A 13,638-nucleotide genomic window follows, 5' to 3' on the forward strand; every position below is an offset into this window, starting at 1 on the left:
AAGTTTGTAGTTTAGGAGGTGCAAAAAAATTTTGGTGTAAAACTGGCATGAATTAGTCTGTTCTGCAGGTTTACCTGTGGCTGTTTGAAGATTCATCCTATTTCACTTATTTTAATGATTTATCCACTTTCTTCTTCTGCCTCTGACTTTTATCTGAAAGCATTTCAGAGTACTAAGCTGTGATATACGCAGATTGTGGCACAGCTTCTTTCTGGAAAATGTTAGAACGGCATAACTTACACCAATATATGTGTGATTACAGAGCAAGATATTATTGCTAAAGCTGAGCGACCAAGTTATATTAAAATAATTTTTTAAGGATGAGTCTTTAGGTTTAGACGAAGTATGGGGTAATGTGTGAATTATATTTCCTCCTTGCCTGCATTTAAGAGAAGCATTATTTTTCCCTTGCTTTTCCACCTCTCTGCTGATTATCAGAAAGGAAAAGACATGAATCCTTCCTCTTTTCGTCCAGGTAGGTAGGTCAGCAAGAAAGTCTCCCTTCACTCTCTTTTAATAAATCCTTGTCAGAATAGTTTCCGTATGACTACGTGAAAGCTGGAGAGCTTGTTTCTTCCTCCCCCGGGTATCAGCAGAAATGCAGATGTGTGCAGAGGGGTGCAGTCCAGAGTGTGTACCCTCTGTTCTTAGTAAGATGTGAATAATGCTGGTTTTCCTTGCTTTTATGTATTCATCAGAAGGTTTGAAGGAACTAACACTGAACTTCCCAAACTAGCTCCCTATAGAAAACTTCTAGTATTTTGCGAGTAGGAATAGACCATTTAAATCCCAAGATTTGTATTTATTTAGTTGCTTTCTCTGAATAGTAAACTCTGTCAGTATAAGAAACTTCAAACAGAGGAATAAACACTCAAAAGATTCATAGAAAAAAAAATCGAAAATTTGCACCATTTGCCTGAAACTCTGAAAACAATGAAAAATACAACCTTTAAGATAAAGTGTTTTCCATAAAAAATAATTTGTTCAATATATTTAGTCATCTATATAGGCTGTTACATACACCCCCATACATACATGAACAGCCACATATCTAGACAAGTGGTAAATTTGAAGCTGCACGGTTAAAAGAGTTTTGAGGAAAATTTATCCTATTTACTGCTTAGCTATATGTCCAATGCAAAACTGTAATACAAATCCCAGAAATTTCCATCCCATTGTTTTTTATTGCTGAAGAAAGTAGATCAGGATGATAACAGTTGGATGCAAAAAGCAATCGTATTTTCAGTATAAAAATAGTGCTGTTGTTTAGTAGGCTATACTATATAACCCTATTAGGGGAATATACTGGCTTGCCCTGGGAGATTTTATTATTTTTCCTTAAAAATATCTTTTGTTTTCACCCCCTACTAAGAAGGAAGAAATGTTTTCCATTAAGATATGAAGTGAGTTTGTTTTTCACTTTTGCCTTTTATATAGGGATACTGAATATAAAGGACTACAGCTCTCACTGGATCAGGTCACTGCTACCAAGCCGGCATTCTCATACACAAATTCAACTCCGACCATAACGGATAATAGAAAGGGAAGCAAATCTCGCCTCTCGAGCACGAAGTCAAAATCAAGGACATCACCATACCCACAGGTAGCTGTCTCTGAAAAACAAAATTAAAATTTTTTTAATAACTTGATTTTGACTGCTATTTTTTCAGAGTGACTAGAACGGGCCAAAGAATGTGTTATGCAAAGGGAATAAAGGATCATAAGAACTTGAGACAGGAATATGTTTCTTTACACTGTCTCTAAAAAGCTGGAAACATTTACATTCCAGCATAGCATGCATAATAAATAATCATCAACAACAATAACGGCACAGGGCTCAGAGTTAATGAGGAGCGGACGGAAGGACAAGTGAAAATGCTGGGTTTGAAATACTTGTTTTGAGAGGGTTGTGAGTTTTACTATTTGAGAAAGCTTGCTTTTTCTTACTTTTTAATAATTCCAGCATATCTAGAAAGCTGTCAGGAGGGAAACCAACAAGTTGACTTAGTCAGGAGGAGGGAAAGCAACATGATGACTTGCTCAACTGGAACAAGGAAGATTTCCTATGTACAAAGCTTTGAAAGGGAGAAAATGCTTGGAGATTGTCACTGGTGTCAGTAGACTTTAATTTCCCAGATTTAATTTTCAGGCCTAATATGTAAGAAATATGTCCCCTCTTGGAGATTGGACCAGACTTGGGTTGGTCTCTGAACTGGAGCTTACCTAATACCCTTACACGACTGATTTCTGCAGACAGTGCCACAGCATTGGCAGACTTACATTGTCAACCCAAATCTGTTTGTTGAAATAACCATTGAGCTTGCTAAGTAATGATGCAAGTCTTACTGCTCTTATGCCACCACACAGTGGATATAAATGTACGCAGTCATGATATAACATGTACTATGAATTTTTAGAGTCAAAGTCAATATTTAACTGATAATGACCTTGACGACTACATTTTCTCTCAGGCACAGTGTTTTCTAAACTGACCTCTAAGGGTGTACAATGTGAGCCCAGGTGTCTACTTCACTTCCTTGTTTTCTTTCATTTCCCCCTCAAAAGTATCAGGGGAAATAATTTTAGTTAAATGACATCTGCTTTTCGCACAGGGAATATTTAATCCGGAGCCTAGGTACGAACTCAGATTCTTAGTTTTAAGAATTTGATTTTGCCAGAATTTTTTGTGCATTTTTTGTTCACATGCATTTCTGTGCGTTGTTAAAGAAGTCTTACTCTTGAATGTGCTACACCAAGTAATTGTGATAAAACTACTTCCAAGAATTGAGAAAGATACCTACAATTAAATCTAAATTAGATTTTTAAGATTACTATACTTGATTTCCTCCACATGCCCTTACATAATCCTTTCAGAAGGTTTCATTTTCTAGCAGCACAATGCAGCTGAAGGCCTGCCACATTCCCACATCCATTCACTTTCTGAAAGTGTGACTTTCATCAATACCTTCTTATTCTTTCTGCCACCAGAAAAAATCCTGAACTAGCAGTGCAGCATTGAGGCTGCTGGTTGACCAGGGATTGTTGTCTGAAAGCTCAGGATGTTTAATCTCCAGTTTCATTTTGAATCCTCACTACCAGCTGCCTGGTAGTAAAGTCACAGATTTCGTAATTCGAAAAGAAACAGCCATGCTAGTTGCCAATATCTTGAAAAATGGTCATACCGTTCATTGTAGCACATCACCACAAGCAATGCTGGCAGCTTGGCTTTGCATCCCTCTCATCCTTCTCCACCACTGAGTAAACTGTTGAAAGACTAAGAAAAGCTGTTGTGAAGAGCATGCAGCAGGTGGTACGGCCTGTGTCCCTCCGTCTCCAGCCCATGTAATTTGCCAGTCAGTTGCGAAGAATTAGAGTGTTACTCAAAAGCCACGGCTGAAAAGTGAGGTCATGGGTTTTGGCTTTCACAGGAGCTTGGGTTTTGGTGGAGGGAAGAAGCAAGAAGTTTATTAGTGAAATAATGGCCATGGGCAAAGTATTTCTTAACTTTAAGGGCACCTAGGAGATTTTAAATGTACATACTTTCTTTCCTTTTTTCTTTTCCCTTTTTTTTTCTTTTCCCTTTACCATTTACTTTGCTTCAGTCTTGAAAAGAGAATCATATGCTTTATTGGGTGATGACTGAGAATTCTCTCCCTAGCCAGCTGTGTGCCCCTAGGATAGCTACACGAGATGTGAACTGTGCGAAAACCACGTTAATAAATTTCAGCTGAACATTTACTACTAGGGCAAAAGCTGGATGATTTAGTCATCTAAGTTAGTGTTAATGCTTTTTCCCTCAAATCTTGTGCAAAAGCAGACATGGTGTAATATGATGATTGTAGGTTCTTAATGGAAAAACTAAGTGCATTAAGTTGGTCAGCATCTGATTTACACAGACTGACATTAGTACAGTGGGCTAGTGGGTCCTGTGAAACTGACCCGAGGCAGGGGAAGAGCAAGCAGAGAGGAGAGCGACCCGAAATTCGTGACACAGCTGCAGGATTTGCCCACACACTTTGAGCAGTGCTCTTCTACTCCTGTCCTACCGGAGAGGTGGAGATCTGAAAAAGGAGGAGAAAAAACCAGGAGAGATGAAGACTTGATAGGGATTTGCAGAAAAAAGAAATTGCGAGTTCATTAAAGGATGCCTTTAGTCTTCCCCCATAATAATAATCACTGTGAGGGGTCCCTGGACCTCATTTATTTTGTGTTCCCAAAAGCTAGCCCTGGACCTCATTTATTCTGTACACAGGAAATAGCAATAAGATTGAAAAAACATTTTAATTGTGATCAGCTGAACAACTGCTCTGGAGTTGAATCTCCCATTAATGATGATTGTTTAAAGAAAATATTTGTTGTCTGCCTCTAATGGAAATATTATATGGTCAGATCTGGATAAATGTTTATTGCTTCATATCTCATTTTAGTCCCTGGACAGAGATTACATATATGGACATAAAATAAGCACATGCATACAAATAAGGATGCACCCAAGAACTGTTGGATGGAGTCTTTACTGTGTGTTACAGCATGCATGAATTTTTGAGTGTAGGAACCCTCTCTAGTAGGTGTATATTAATACACCTGGTTTTTGACGTAAACTGATTTTATAGCTCCTTTAAACAGATAATCCAGATTAATTCTGCAATCTACCTTTGGGTATATCACCCTATGGGATAAAGATAACAGAATCAGGCTGAACTCTAGTCAGCCCTTTTTTGTTGTGGGCTTTTTTTAAAATTTTTTTTATTTCTTCCTGTAGCCTAAGGCTTTGGCAACTTTCAGTGTATTCAAAAGCAAGACAAACCTCTCTTTTTACAGTAAACATAACTCCTGATCTGGTGAAGAGTCACCAGCAGTGGGGGTTATTTTAATGGACATGCTGTATTACTTTAATTTAAGCCTTTCACCATCTGTTCTGCCTATAATAGTGAATGTAAAAAGAACATATTCTACATTTCAGGATTACATTAGTAAAAAGTAAGATAAAAGTGATTTAAAAGCATGCATATGTTCTTAGTACAATGCAGCCTGCATCTGTGATGTTTTTCTCATGGTTAAGACACAAATCAAGAGGAAAGCTGCTAATGCTGATGTAGTGAAAGTTTTTAATGGAAAAGAGGATTCTGAGAGGGTTTCACTATGTATTTAATGTTTAGAATATAAAAAAAACCCAAAACAGAGTGGGCTGCCAGAAAATTAAGTACCTATAACTTCTATTGTTTGAACATCTGGCACGGTGTGTGGAGCAGGCTGACGATGTTCCGTATGTACAACAAGATGAGTGCTCAGATCAGTGAGACACCTGCAAGGATAGAAGGTCAGACAAAAGCAAATCACCCAAGAAGTATCAAATTGTCTACTAGCCTAATACAATTCCATGGTCTCTCAAAAATTAAGCTTCTCCTAGACATTGAATTTATATTTTTGTATTTCCTTGCCCCTTCAGCAGTCCTGAAGTCTATAACCCCTTTCTGTGCCAGTGATAATCCTACTGGTGTGCTCTCTCTGCCATGTCACACTGGATTGGCACTCTGGAAGACATTTGTAGTATCTGGATGTGGCAATTCAGTTTCCCGGAGCCAGCTGGAGGAGCGTTTGATTTATTTATTATTGTTGTTCGCTCCAGAAGACAATTCAGAAATCACCTGAAGAGATATCAAATGTTGCATGTCTGATGTTCTTTTTCATGTTTAACTTCTGTCTAGTGGTTAAACTTTGCCAAAAACCCCAAAATAGTAAATACTGCTTGATAGGATTCAAAAGGCAAAAAATAGCAGAAAGGAGAACACTTCTGGTGAAGTAGAACTGGGAACGAAAAAATTGCAAATTCTAATGGCCGTAATTTTCATTAAATCTGATTCTGTTTTCTATGGTCTTTCATCACTTGACATATGGGAGCCTAATCCTGACTTGAGAGATAGTGTTTCCACTTTCCATTTCAGTAAAGCAGTATCTTTGATCATCCTTTCATTTCTTACCCCGTCAACATGTCACACATCCCCCTATTTGGAGTCTCCACCTGTCAACATCAGATTCCCAGAAGAGGCAGTGGTAGGACTGCAGTGGTATAGGCAGCCTGTTGATGCCAAATAGAGATGTGATTAGCTTTAAAGGCAATTAGACGTATTTTTGGCTTCTGTCTGCTTGTGTTGCACCTTAAGAGTAAGCAGTCTTATCAAACCTTGGTAGACAATGTGGGCCACAAGCAATTCACTGTGTTAATTTAATACTGTCCATGGCCTAGCAGCTGCTACGGGTCAGATCTCAAAATAATCATCATTTACATCAAGTACAAAGAATATGCAAAGAATATACACCTACCCTTTGAAATAGTTTTCTTTTCTTTAAGAAAAATGCATGAAGGTCCATGCAATAGAATACTTTGTGGGTAGGTTCAAGATAAGAAAAGAAAAATTGAGCAAGCTTTCAGTTAAACTGACAAATTCCCTTCAAGCAAAGCTGTGTTGGACCCTGAGGTGTCCTTAGAAACAGACGACTAATAGAAAAATATCTATAATCTCTGATATTTATATATTATAATAATAAATGATCCAAAATTTAAATTCCAATATAAGTATGAATTAATAATTAATATTTTCCCTTGTCCTCTTCATGGAAGAAATACATATTATGAACTTTGCCTTTAATAAGAATAGAAATAATTTTTAAACTTTTTTATACTTATATTTATGCCATCTTACATTCCATCTTAACTTTTTAAATTAAAAAAATATTTTATAAAAGTCAAATCCAAAAAGAGCCCTAAATATAATTTAAAAATTAAGAACAGGTTGAACTAGATGATCTTTTGAGGTCCCTTCCAACCCCTAATATTCTGTGATTTTGTGAACTGGTACAAAAATAGGGGTTTTTTTGTAAATTTCCATTTTAACTAAAATTTAATAGTCAAAATCCTGTTAATAATGTCTATTTTTCTCATTGGAAACAATTTTATCTATACTTTTTTCTCAAAAATTTTACAATAATTCAGTCAGTATTTATGATGATATCTTTGTGATGAAGCATTTTGAAAACATTAGATCTGAAAGGATAGTAGAATAGTTAGATGTTCTAACTGGTCACATAACACTGCCATGGCTGAATAAAATTCCTAGTTGACATATGCTGAGTTATTGGCATTTAAGAGGACTCTTTTGTGGATCTGTAATTATCCTACCTCCATACAAAATCAGATTTATCCTTTCATATCTAAAACCCTGTGATGAATATGGCGGTACTAATTTGCTGACGTCCTCCGTATCTAGCAGTAGGCTTTTTGCCTATGGGTATTCTTCTGACAACTAATAACAAAATATAATTGCCCTTCTCAAAGACACGACCCTTCCTTTCTTTTCTTCAAATAACCTATCATATTAAAAAACAGTATTCACAAATTTAAATTGGAATACTGAAGAAATAACCAGTTAAATACCTAAACCACTACTTAAGTTGCACAGATGGTTTAACTTTCTGTAAGTCAAACATCTGGTCAGTACTTTCGATTGGTAAGTGCATAAAACCTTGATCTAAGCTGATAATGAGGGGTTTCATAGCAGCTTGATCTAATGAAAAGGAAGGTTAAGCTTATGTTTTCAGGAGAGAGGCCTAATGCCTATTAAAAACGAAGGCAGAGTGGGCATCTGGAAGGTGAGTGATAGAATGAGAGAATTCCAAGGTTTCATGTTGTAATACATTGATTTGTGACATGAATGTTCGGTACTGAAGAGGTGAGCATGTACAGCTTGGGTCTCATCCCAATCCATAATCATGGGTGAAATTGATTTAAACATGTTCCATGAAGCTTGACAGTTCCAATAAATAAGATTTAAAAATGAGATAGCTAAATCCTGGGAGGTTTAATAAGCATTCTCTTTTTTTTGAGATAGCTAAATCCTAGGAGGTTTAATAAGCATTCTTTTTTTTGAGATAGCTAAATCCTAGGAGGTTTAATAAGAATTCTTCTTTTTTTCTTTCCCAAAAAGTATCTAAAAGTTTGAAACATTCATTATGAACATCTAGAAATCTTGGACATTTAACTTAACCCTTACTTCTCTCTAAAATATTCCCATGCTCCTAATCTATCTGCTTTTCCAGCTAGTTGCCTCTTCTGTGTTGGGAAGGCCCAGCTTAAGGGGACTGCCAAATGCCCACTCTGTCTGCTTTGGCTAGCAGTCACTTTTTCTGACAAAGAGTTTCTGGATTTTTCTTGTTCCCACATCATAGTGAAGCTGTGATTTTTAGCTTCCTACTGATCTACCATCAGCTACCATGGAGCTTTAGTCTGTAGTACTGTTGATAGTCTCAGGATCTACATGAGGCTTTCTTTTCCCTGCTAATAAGAGGAAGGAAGTTTAAAGATAACACTCCAGGTAAGGAAAAAATTCCAACAAACAATATATGAGGAACAGAGAGGGAATCCTTAGAAAAAGAACTTGAAATACATTCAGTGTCAATTTGACATGTGAGAATGCTCCAGGAGTGGTGTTATTTCAGTCCCTTTTGAAAACGTTCTGCTGAGGAGCATTGGAGCACCATGACTGAGCATAATCACTACCTTTCAAAGCAACAAGAAAAACCTGGAAGTACCAAAAAAATACTGAATTGCAACATTGATGCTGCTGAGCCTAATATTACATGTCATAAAGGGGGTGGCTATTAAGGATCTACATGGGATGTTCTAAACTTTCATTAGGTCTGTCCTGTCATCTGAGAGCTTATTGCAGTGTCATACAGGAAAGGACTAAGAGTCCAATCAGAGGTGCAGACGTGGGCGTGCTCACCCAAGACATACCCTATCACCCTATCACATACCCAAGACATACCCTATTACCCTATCACATATATGCTCTGTCTTTTCAGTGCAGTTACTAGCAAGTTTCACCCAGGCATGGTAATTTCCCTGCTGCTTCTCCTTGTCTTGCAGTATTCTGGATTTCACACTGAGAGATCCGAGTCTGACCATGAGAGCCAGTGGGGTGGGAGCCCCTTAACCGACACAGCTTCTCCCCAGCTCCTGGAGCCCGCAGACAGACCGAGCTCCCAGCACCACGACGTCTCCTGTGCCTACAGACAGTACTCAGACCGCAGTGCTCTCTGCTACGGTTTTGCACTCGACCACTCCAGGCTGGCCGATGACAGACACTTCCATACTCAGGCCTGTGAAGGAGGCAGATGTGAAGCGGGACGGTATTTCCTCGGCACACCACAGCCGGGACGGGAGAGCTGGTGGGGTTCTCGCTCAGTGCTGCCTCTCACTAAGTCATCCCCTGAGAGCAGAGAAGCGTATGAAAACAGTATGCCCCACATAACCTCAGTGCACAGGATTCATGGTAAGAGACAACAAGGATTTGCAGAAGTGGCACCATCTCAGATAAAGCGACGTGACATAAGGGTGCAGCTGTTGATGTGAGAGGCAGGATCTTGGTGTACGTCCTTGTCTCAGAGATTGCATCTGTAGAGATGAAGAATACTTAAAATTCAAGTTGAATTTGACAGTCTGGTTTATATGCAGCAAAATGTAATTTTCTTGCATTTTTTTTTTTAAATCTGTGAAATTAAGGTGGAAATATCTGACTGGTGAGATTTTAAGGATGATTTTAAAAATATAAACATAATTATACACTTGATAGAAATGTGCTGTTTGTTTGACTTAGGATCAGACTACTTTGGATGAAATATATTTAGCAAAATATTAGAGCTAAATCCAAGACAGATATTGAAAGTTCTTTAAGGTCTTTGGAGAAATTGTTATCCAAATGACTTTATTCTCTATGCCGATTATTGCCATATTCTGTAAGATTTGCTGTTTATTTTTATTTAAATTTGGCAATTCAAATTAACATTTGCTTTTGGCTTCAGATATTTATCCACAACTATAGCCAATTTGAGACTCTCCGTTCTTTCAGCACTGAGCCTGAAGCTAGTAAAAAAAATCACACTGAAAGGCTGATCTTAGGTTTGGAAAAATCCCAAAGTCCTTGGATTTAAAGGATAGGCTGAGAGTTGAAAGACTACAACTAACCCAAATGTCAGTTTGAGGTTGTAAGGACAGATGCAGTATATACAGAAAAATGCTTTTCTATTAAAATAGTCTATCGAAATGTAAGTTACATCATAGAATGGCATAGGCTGGAAGGGACCCTAGAGATCATCTAGTCCAACCTCCCTGTTTTGGGCAGGGACGCCACCTCTCGACTAGACCTGGCAACACATGGGGACCGAGCGGGAATCGAACCCGCGACCTCGGTCTTGGTCCTTGTTGCATTAATACCATTCCATTGACTTGTAGAATGAGGCTTTGGAAATAAAAAAAGAACTGCACTATTTTACTCCAACCTCAGGAAAATTATGTCGAGAATAGGAAAATGATGAAATAGCAAGTTTTAGGAATTTTAGTCAGAGGAAATATGAGGCAAGAAAGGAGCCCTAAATTTTTCTGTTGAGGTCTGTTCTCCACTTTTCCTGTGAGAACACACCTCCTTCCTTGTGTCTGTTCTGTACTTCTGTCATACTTGTGTTTCTCTAGCTTATTATTCTCAAAAAAGATAATTGAATGAAGTATGATAATTTTGCTGGCAAATTTTATGCATGATAATTCTTGCTAGGCATAAAAAGATAGTAATGTAGAAATATAATATAGAGGTACCAATGCAAAAGTGTTAAATATTTATTCCACACCTAGAATCATAGAATCATAGAAAAATTCAGGTTGGAAAAGACCCTTGGGGTCATCAAGTCCAACCATTAACCCTGTACTACAAGTTCACCCCTAAACCATATCACCCAACACCCCATCTAAATAACACCTGAACACATCCAGGGATGGCAACTCAACCACCTCCGTAGGCAGTCTGTTCCAGTTTCTGACCACTCTTTGTTCCAGGGTCTGACCGCTCTTTCTGTGAAAAATTTCTTCCTAATGTCCAGCCTAAACTTGCCCTGTTTCAACTTGCAACCATTGCCCCTGGTTCTGTCCCTAATTACCTGTGAGAAGAGACCAGCACCAACCTCTCTACAATGTCCTTTCAAGTAATTGTAGAGCATGATGAGGTACCCCCTCAGCCTCCTCTTTGTCAAACTGAACAGACCCAGCTCCCTCAATCGCTCCTCATAAGGTCTGTTCTCCAGGCCCTTCACCAGCTTTGTTGCCCTCCTCTACACTCGCTCCAACATCTCGATATCTCTCCTATACTGAGGTGACCAAAACTGAACAAAGTACTCAAGGTGTGGTCACACTCAGGAAGTCTGGGACACTGCAGGAATGGTCCAAACATGAACAAACTGAGCTTGTGCTTTAGAGCCATGGCCAACCAACTCCCCAGTGTGTCGCAGTGTGCCTAATGTACAGTGTGCTCTGGTGGCTGGAGAACTTTTCCACCTCCAGGCCCTGTTATTTTGGATCCAGGTCTTTAAAAAGATGTGAAGGATAAATTTATACTCAAGAGATACTCCGTAGTGTAGTACTTCTACCAACAAATACCAGGATATGTTTATTATAGAATCCCATCACTGATTTTTGTCATGAACTCCGCTAGACAGTGCTAGTGGTCTGTTACCCAAACAGGTCCATGTGTCTTGGCCCAACACAGAGCAGGGGAAACCACCTGTCTGCTCTGAAAATGAGTTTCCTTTGAGGAGTCCTGTCAACCAACCCAACAAGCCTCATTCCCAAAGAGGACTTCATATGTGTTGAAGCAATGGCATCAAACAATTTGTGCGAGTCCGACGCATGCTCTCCTGCAGGCACATATCTCAGCAAATCCTTTATCAATCCCTTTTTTATAGTGCTGCCTTAGTTGGCTGTTCAAGTTTGTGAGACACTTATTTCTCCCTAGTGAGGATTGACAGGTCTGATTGTGTCCTTTCAGCTACAGGCAAGCTGAACATCTCTGATATGTCTATGGGCCTTTTTTTTTTTAAAGAGAAGTAAGAACATAGTTATGTTTTTCCATTCTAAAAGCTTTATAGAGCAAATATTTATGTGTTTGGATATGATGTCACATATTTACAGTAATCATGTCTAACAGCTATGGGTTCTTGTGCTTCTAGAGAAGAACTGTTTCATTACTTGTGGTGTTTATTACTGTGTAACCTGCTTAAAGTCACTACAGGACCATGAACTGTCCCACAACGCTGTCTGTGTTTTCATTCCTGGAAAGGCCTAAGAAGACATGTTGGAATAGTGTGCATTTGTAATTCCTTGAGATTCTTTTTGGCAGAGTCCCAATTCGCTCAGACGTTATTGAGATAAAGAGGTAGTGAGGGGTCAGGGGCCTGAACATTGGTGTTGAGGGCACTTTGACATGCCCTAGGGTACTCTGTCTGGCTTCTAGCTGCAACAGAAGCCACAGTTCCTACAGAGCTGATGCCATACCTGCTAGGCCTATGCAGATGCTTGGACACCCTAGAGCATCTCAGGTGATATTGGATGTCTGTGTTGAGGTACTTAGATGTCTTTTTTGTATATTTTCAGCTGTGTTACTTGTTCTATGTGCAGACACCGGAAACTAGAAGTTGTCACTGAAAAACAAGAGGTCTACCGTGGTTGCCTTTGATGATTTTGTTACAAGTTGCTTGCTTCTGTCTTGGTTCAGGGTACTTGTTCTTCAAGACTGGTTGCCTGCTTCAACCTCAGTTCATGTCCCCTTTCTCTCTTTCCTAGGGAGAGGACACTGGGATGAGGACAGTGTTGTTAGCTCACCTGACCCTGGCTCTGCCAGTGAATCAGGCGACCGATACCGTACTGAGCAATATCAGAGCAGTCCACATGAGCCCAGCAAAATTGAAACTCTAATAAGAGCCACCCAGCAAATGATTAAAGAGGAAGAAAACAGACTGCAGCTGCGGAAAACAACCCCTGATCCACTGGTCTCCATTAATGGAACAGGGAAGAAGCATGCTATCTGTTTTGCAAACTACCCTCAGCAGCAGTTGGCAGGGGATGTCTGCCGAGTCCCCACAGTGGCCAGCACTCCTCCCTGTGAACACATCCAGCAACGAGATGGAAAGATTATGAGCCCACATGAAAATGACTATGACAACAGCCCCACGACACTCTCTAGGATAAGCAGCCCCAATTCCGACCGAATATCAAAACCTAGTCTGGTACTAGCTAAAGACTACCTGCATTCAGAAATATCCCCTCATCAAACCCCAGGGGACCACCCAGCAGCCTCTCCAAATTATTACAGCTCCCACAGGCAGTACTTTGATAAGCATGCTTACACATTAACTGGATATGCCCTGGAGCATCTATATGACACTGAAACCATTAGAAACTATTCACTAGGCTGCAATGGATCACACTTTGATGTGACTTCTCATTTAAGGATGCAGCAAGATCCAGCACAAGGACACAAGGGAACGTCTGTTATAATAACCAATGGAAGCTGACACTTTTTTTCTAAAAACCTTTTGTGCTTTAAAAAATAACCTTTGAGATCTAATTGGAAGATGTTATATGTTTTCATGCCCTTGTCATTACCAGCGTTTGATATACCACAGTGCACTAGAATGAATAACCTAAGGTTTGGAGGGATAAGTTAGTTAACATACATTACTTTAAAAAAATTAAAATGCACTATCATGCAGGGTTAGAGTGAATGGAGCAAAACGCAAAGTTGGTGCCATGCAAGG

At 39.1% G+C, this 13,638-nt stretch overlaps 1 protein-coding gene across 1 annotated transcript; it reads left to right on the top strand.

The window, feature by feature from the left end:
* The first annotated feature begins 345 nt into the window (after positions 1–345).
* On the top strand, positions 346–13,395 carry SIM1 (single-minded family bHLH transcription factor 1). Its single transcript, XM_009865661.1, has 4 exons — positions 346–350; positions 1,438–1,603; positions 8,927–9,332; positions 12,665–13,395. Exons 1-4 carry the CDS (start codon positions 346–348, stop codon positions 13,393–13,395), a joined length of 1,308 nt encoding a protein of 435 aa, XP_009863963.1.
* The last annotated feature ends 243 nt before the right edge of the window (positions 13,396–13,638 follow it).

This window comes from Apaloderma vittatum, unplaced genomic scaffold, assembly GCF_000703405.1.
Source record: "Apaloderma vittatum isolate BGI_N311 unplaced genomic scaffold, ASM70340v1 scaffold41062, whole genome shotgun sequence".
Taxonomy (NCBI): domain Eukaryota; kingdom Metazoa; phylum Chordata; class Aves; order Trogoniformes; family Trogonidae; genus Apaloderma; species Apaloderma vittatum.

Coding starts and splice junctions, on each gene's coding strand:
- SIM1 (XM_009865661.1), top strand. Junction 1,604..8,926: donor GGACATCACCATACCCACAG/GTAGCTGTCTCT, acceptor CTTGTCTTGCAG/TATTCTGGATTTCACACTGA. Junction 9,333..12,664: donor CTCAGTGCACAGGATTCATG/GTAAGAGACAAC, acceptor TCTCTTTCCTAG/GGAGAGGACACTGGGATGAG.